The sequence below is a fragment of the Egretta garzetta genome, unplaced genomic scaffold, assembly GCF_000687185.1.
Source record: "Egretta garzetta isolate BGI_Z169 unplaced genomic scaffold, ASM68718v1 scaffold23, whole genome shotgun sequence".
In the NCBI taxonomy this organism is placed as follows: domain Eukaryota; kingdom Metazoa; phylum Chordata; class Aves; order Pelecaniformes; family Ardeidae; genus Egretta; species Egretta garzetta.
In genome coordinates, this window is record NW_009259237.1 from 2,681,848 (window position 1) to 2,688,304 (window position 6,457).

A 6,457-nucleotide genomic window follows, 5' to 3' on the forward strand; every position below is an offset into this window, starting at 1 on the left:
CCGTAGGGCTTTTTCCTTACGTCTCCTTTCTTTTTTTTTTTATTTTTTTTTTACACGGCACGTTAAAGCTGGAAGGTGCTGCGCTCCCAGTATTTGCAGACGCAAGAAAAGGAAACGCAAGACCCCAGCGTGAAGCAGGTATGGCCAGCAAACAGCCCTCCCGGGCCCTGGCCTTCGGTTCGGCGCGCAGCAGTGCTGTATGGAGGAGGCTTTACAGCAAAAATGCGGCTGGGTTGGATGAGTTTCGTGCTTGAATATGCTTGTTTAAGTAACCGTGGCCTTCCCCAAGAAGCTGTGCTGTATGCTGGTTTTGAGTCATGCGTGCGGTCATGTGGAGAAGCCACGGTCGTGGAACTTTTGACACTGAGTACTACACGTTATTTGCTAGAAAATCAGCTTCTTGTTTGTGATCTATGTTAGGCCTGTTTTAAAGTGGGGATTGAAGTCCAACTGTATGGTCAAACCTGATATTTAATACTTCAATTACTTGAGCTACCTAAATGTTATTTTGCAACTTTAAATGATCGAGCTATGCTGTTCCAGGTTTGCATCTTTAAGATGTTTTCTTTATTTTCTAATTTAAGTAGATTTAAAAGAATTTTATCATCAGTTTTAACAAATCTGACTTGATGACTGTTTATGTACTTCTGCTGTTTCTGCTTGTGAAGAAAAACTGCACGCTGGCTTAAGATTGAAAGAGGAGGATGGGTATCAAACTAGTGATGACGGGCAGAATGTGTTTATTCAGCTGGTGCATTTGCAATATGAAATTTTGGCCTGTAGTAAATGATCTTATAATCTGATGAAATTATGGTATTATCATTGTTGTTATTATTTTCCTCTTTGCGCTTACCTGTGGTGTAGTAACTGTGCTTCAGATAAACGGACCCAAACCGACTGTCAGTGGTCATGCCAGCAGCCGAGGTACGGCAACATGATGTACCAAGGCCATTCACAAAGCCAGGGAATTCCTGCTCGGTTTCGCCCGTGTGAGATGTTTTTTGCCATAACTGTGCTGCTATGAAAAGTAAATGTGGGTACGCTGGTAACTACCACTGTGAGGAAAATAAGCAAAACAACACTAAGCATTAAGTTAAGGTTTTAGTTTTCATATCTGTTGTGGAACTGTATTTGAAGTTATGAGGGTGGCTGTTCTTGACTATGTTATTTTTTCTTCTTTAGTTGTTTTTTTGGTTTTTTTCTTCTCAGAAACAAGAATTGAACTTTGCTGCAAAAGACTGGTGTGATGAAGCAGATGACTGGGGAGTCTGTGATGGAGCAGAATCTCTTGCATGTGCCTCCCTTCAGCTGCTTGGCTTAAATGAAGCAACGAGCAGCTCCGTGTCTAGAGAGGTGGAGTGTGCGTCCCAATTCCAACAGCTTTGCTTGTCTGAAGCTACAGATGGGTCAGGTTGCCTGAATACACATCCTCCAGTCAGTGAGGGAATGGTAACAGCAACATTTGGTTCAGCTCCTGTGTTTCAGCCCTTTTACATTAGCGTTGTGGACGAGGAAGACTACGCTGGTTTCCTTGACACGGATCACGCAGATAAGCTGTTGAAGGAGTATCAGCAGAGAGAGGGTGTTGATTTGGAACAGTTGATGTCAGAAAGGTGAGAACAGGTCTGGATTTCATGCTGAAACTGAAGCGATTATGTAGTTCCCTGTATACTGATTGATAATCTAAACCTGACTCTCACTAAATCTGAATGTTTTTTGTTTGTAACTGGATCCTTGTCATGGTTTAACCCCAGTTGGCAACTAAGCGCCATGCAGTCACTCACTCACCCTCCCTGCCGCCCCCAGTGGGATGGGAGAGAGAATCGGGGGAAAAAAGAAGTTAAAACCATGGATCGAGATAAAGACAGTTTAATAGGACAGCAAAGGAAAGGAAAATAATGATCATATTCATGCTAAAAGCATATACAAAACAAGCGATGCACAATGCTACTGCTCACCACCCAGTGACTGATGCCTGTCCCATCCCCGAGCAGCGATTGCCATCCCCCAGCCAACTCCCCCCGGTTTATATACTGAGCACGATGTTGTATGGTATGCAATACCCCTTTGGCCGTCAATCGCTGAAAGCAACCGGTGTGGTTTAAACAATATCTTATGCTAAATGGCATGAGTTTATATTGTGACATTTGACTTCTTTTTCTTTAGAAGGCTACAGTTTTTCTTATATACCAATTGCATTTTTAAGAGTTTAATTATGTAGGGCTTTTGACTAGAGACTGGGGTGATGGTAGGACTCCTGAAGAGTTTGTAAAGGTTGTCTGAAAAACAACTTTTGAATGTAGCTACTGAAAATATTTTCAATATTAACTTAAGTGATTACAGTGAGCACTTACATCCGGACCATTTCTCTTTTGATTATATTAACATGTACAGTGACTTTTCCTGAATTGTAAACAACATTGAATTTTTTGGTAACTAAAGCTAGTGTCAATTGCAGAACCTGCATAGAACACTTTTTAGTAGCGATGTTCCTGTTGAATTTTGTTGACCTTTTATAGAACTGTAGAACTTTAATTACACTTAATTAAAAATGTAAACAGACAACATCATAATTTAAAAACTAGAAAAACAGAGACGTTACTAAAGAATTTTTTTTTTTTTTAAGGAATAAGCAGTATCTGGTGGATTTGAATCTCATGTAGTAGTTTGAAGCACTGTTAGTACTTGTAAGCCACCAGAAATCGAAGAACTAGAAGCAAAATGTTCACTTGCAACCTCTAACAAGAATTGCCTCTTAATTTAATACGCATTGGTTTTTTCAGTGTACTTAGTATACTTTAATGTGAATGTATAGTAACCATTGCTTATTTAAAGCATGCATATCGTACTGAAAACCTTATTGGAAATTTTGTTCCTTTTCTTGGGTTCCTGTAGTTTTGCAGGTGAAGGTGATAATGAAAAATATGAGAAGAGTGAAGTCAAAAGCAGGGACCACACATTCCATAAATTTATGAAAAGAATATCTGTGTGTCGTGAACAGATTCTAAGGTATGGTGATCATCTGGTTGTAACAGGGAGATACAGAGCATAGACGTGGATTGCTAGTACATCAAAACAAATAATTTAATTGGAAATAGATGTATATTTTTGTTTCTTAAAAAAAAAAAAAATGCTAAGAGGGCTGTTATTATGCCTGTGTGATCAGACTTAAGTCCCTGGTTGGGCTTTTTTATACAAAGTATAAGTAGATGTGAAGCAAAGCGGTATCAGAGACCCCAGATCTGGCTATGGAAGACTTTCTTCAACATAAGACCTGATGAGAACAGACCCAGATTGTCTTTGAAGACTCACTGAAATCCAGGCAGAGAGGTTTTCAAGAGACAGTTTTAAAGTGAAAGTATAATACACAGCAGTATGCTGTTGTGATAGGTTTCCAAGGCTGTCTGCTCCTCTGAAATTTTGTAACCTTATTGTAATTGCTTATATCTCAGTCTTTGAGATGTTACTGAAGTAAGAAATGACTCATTTTAAAGCCCGAGTTCTTCTGCAGCTTATTGTGATTGCCCCTTGGCACCCTGCAGTCTTCAGTTCTTGTAAGTCTGTTGCTTTTCCTAGAACAAAAGCAGATTTCACCTCTGAGCAGCTACTTTCCCAAAAGAGGAGTTAATTTTGAATGAAAATATAACAAAGAGTTCAAATCATAAATTATTCATAGTACCAGATAATACACATGGTTTTCATGGATCATACCAAGTGTTAGTTTTTAACTTCTTTGTTCCAGAGAGTCCAGTGCAGCCTATCTGGTCAAGCTGTCTCAGTGTAGTGACAGTACCTTTGTTTATTCAAGTTTCCAGAACCAGGTAGAGCTAACAGGTACCTTTTTGATGAGGAGGTAAAGTGTGAGAGGCTGGTTACACAGCTAAGAAATGTTAGAAACCTTCATTAATTATCTATCAAAGATGATCCAGAATGTAGTGCAGAATACAAGTAACATTTTCAGACAACTTTTTTTCACTGGATCTATCACTTTGCAGTATTATGCTCTTTGAATTTTCTGTTCTTCTAAAAGATCACCTCTGGTGATCCCTATGACTATTACTAGTTATAATTTTTATGTAGCCCTCCCTTTCCTCTTCTTGGGTATTACAAGCATGCATGTTAGACCCCCATTTCTCCTGGGCTGCCAGATCTCCGCTGAGCTTTCAACACAGCACAGAATCCCCTGCTTGACATTCAGTGGAAACCATCTTCAATCTTGGTTGCCCTTTAGTTGTGGAGCTATGAAAGCTCTTACAAATAAAAAATCAGTTCTGTGGCATAACTACAGTGTTTTTAAGACCTATTCTATGTTGAATATCTTAAACAGCCACAGGTTAGGATTCCATTTTTCAGGAAAGTATAGTTTGCTTAATTAAATGAGTCAGGTACAGCATATTTTGAAGGTCTCAACTGAAAGTGTCTCCTTTAAATCCAGCGCTTTCCTTAAGACATTCCAAGTGTTGATCTTCCAAGTATTTTCCTTCTCGATCTTTATTATTCTTTGTTTAATCTGAATCATTTGAAGCTTAGACAACGATTCTCTCATAAGAAGGTTTTTTACTTCAAGCAAGTTCAGAGATTTCGGAGAATCCTGAACACTGTTGTCAACACGTAAGTTTTCATATGAAATGTAAATACAAAAAAAAAATACTTTTTCTCCTTTCTTCTCCTCTTAGATACTCTTGGGGTGGCCAGCCTTTATTCATAACGTGTCCTCCAGCCAACATTAACAATGGTATTCCAGCCTGCAGTAACTGTGGAAGCAACAGAATTTTTGAATTTCAACTCATGCCAGCGCTGGTCAGCATGCTCCAGAGCGATTCAGGTGTTGCCCTTTGACTTAGCTGAATGAATGCTAGAAATAGTCACCTTTTTGGTAAAGTTCAGTGAACTGCAATTTGGATTGTGTCTTGCTAACCCCACGCAGTGATGTGCTTAACTACAGTGATCATCTTGCATAGAATCCACTCTTGTTTCCATTACAGCTTGCACTAAGCAAAAGATATAGCTCTTTTTTTTTTTCTTTTTTTTTTTTTTTTTTTCCCGGACACTCTATGATTGCAACTTCATTTGCTCACTAGTGAGCTTTAATAACAGCAATATAGATAATTCCATGACCTTGGGAGTAATTTGTCTTTATTGCATCTTAAATGAGGCCTTGGAAAATAATAAATACTGTCAGATAAGATTGCAGACACTTGAGCAGCTCTTTGAAAATTCTGAGTCAGCTTGCTTTAAAATCTTTAAAATTAGAAAATGCTACGTACGTAGGAGACAGAATGTGAAAAATATTTTCTGAATTGGGAAAGACTGAAGTATAGCAATAAGCAATAGCCCCTGATTATGTCATTTTTCATACCCTTACATTACATACCCTTATTGCTTTGTTTTTAGATCTGTCAGTGGAATTTGGAACTGTTCTAGTTTACACATGTGAGAGAAGCTGTTGGCCAACAAATCATCAAACCCCTCTTGAAGAATTTGTTTTTGTACAAGAAGACCCAGATCAGAGATTATTTAAATAAATTGTATTTCTCCGCATAGATGGAAAGTCTGTTGGTTTTGTTTTGTTTTTTTTTTTTTACTACAGGTGAAAGTGTGTAACTATGCAACAGAATTTTCCTCAGATGTGGTGAAAAATGAAATTCATTTGATGACATTGTACTTATTTCCAAGAATAACTGATGGAAGTATATATTAGCATGCCTCTAAAATGTGATGACAGGAAACTTACATACTTCGGTTACACATGGAAACTTAAGCATAGAGATTGTTTCATGATTCTAGTTACACTTAACATTTGGGGATGAAAGTAAAGGAGAAAGGTTGTCTTATTGCAGTTAGTTACAGCCAAACAGGATCTGATTTTTAGAAACTATTAGCAGTTAAGACCTTCATGTAAGCTTGATTTTTTAAAAAACAGATCTGCTTTGTTTTCACCACAGATTGGAAATTCAGTGGGCAGTGGCTGAGAGGGCCTTGCTGTCACTACAGTCTTCCTATGATGAAGCTGTTCTGGATGGTTTTCCAGTGAAGGATAAGTTATGTTTGCATGGCTAAATGAGCTCTGACAGTCACATTGCTCGGGATGGCGAAAAGGTGGAGGTTTTTGCTGGTGCTTTTGTTCTTGCAGGTACAGGATGATGGGGTAGGTCCAGCACCTGCCTCATTACCCCAGCCTGATGCTCACAGGCTGGTTGTGCTGCTTCAGTTAAAACAGTCGAAATTCTTCTGTGGTGTTCCCTGTTGGTTTAGGTTGAAGTGCAGTGTTTTAAGTAAGTGTCCTTAAAGCTTTTTGTACAGGCTTAAGGCTGCAGCATAAATTAATGCACTAAATGTGTGGGGTTTAAAAAAAACGGGGGGGGGACGGGGACTAAAATGATAGAACATGTTTGCAAAACTACATTTTTTAAGGAAGAATTGTAGCTTCCCATGTCAGCTTCTAGAGCCAAGTCAG

General features: G+C 38.7%; 1 protein-coding gene across 1 annotated transcript in view; it reads left to right on the forward strand.

Moving 5' to 3' along the window:
• The first annotated feature begins 6 nt into the window (after positions 1-6).
• The window catches only part of UBA2 (ubiquitin like modifier activating enzyme 2), a 24,504-nt gene continuing 18,053 nt past the window's right edge, over positions 7-6,457 (forward strand). The window contains exons 1-6 of the mRNA XM_035891532.1: positions 7-924; positions 1,210-1,613; positions 2,896-3,009; positions 4,677-4,825; positions 5,395-5,516; positions 6,134-6,148. Of these exons, the coding sequence (XP_035747425.1) occupies positions 910-924; positions 1,210-1,613; positions 2,896-3,009; positions 4,677-4,825; positions 5,395-5,516; positions 6,134-6,148 (819 nt within the window). The 5' untranslated portion in view covers positions 7-909. The remainder of the gene's footprint in view (positions 925-1,209; positions 1,614-2,895; positions 3,010-4,676; positions 4,826-5,394; positions 5,517-6,133; positions 6,149-6,457) is intronic.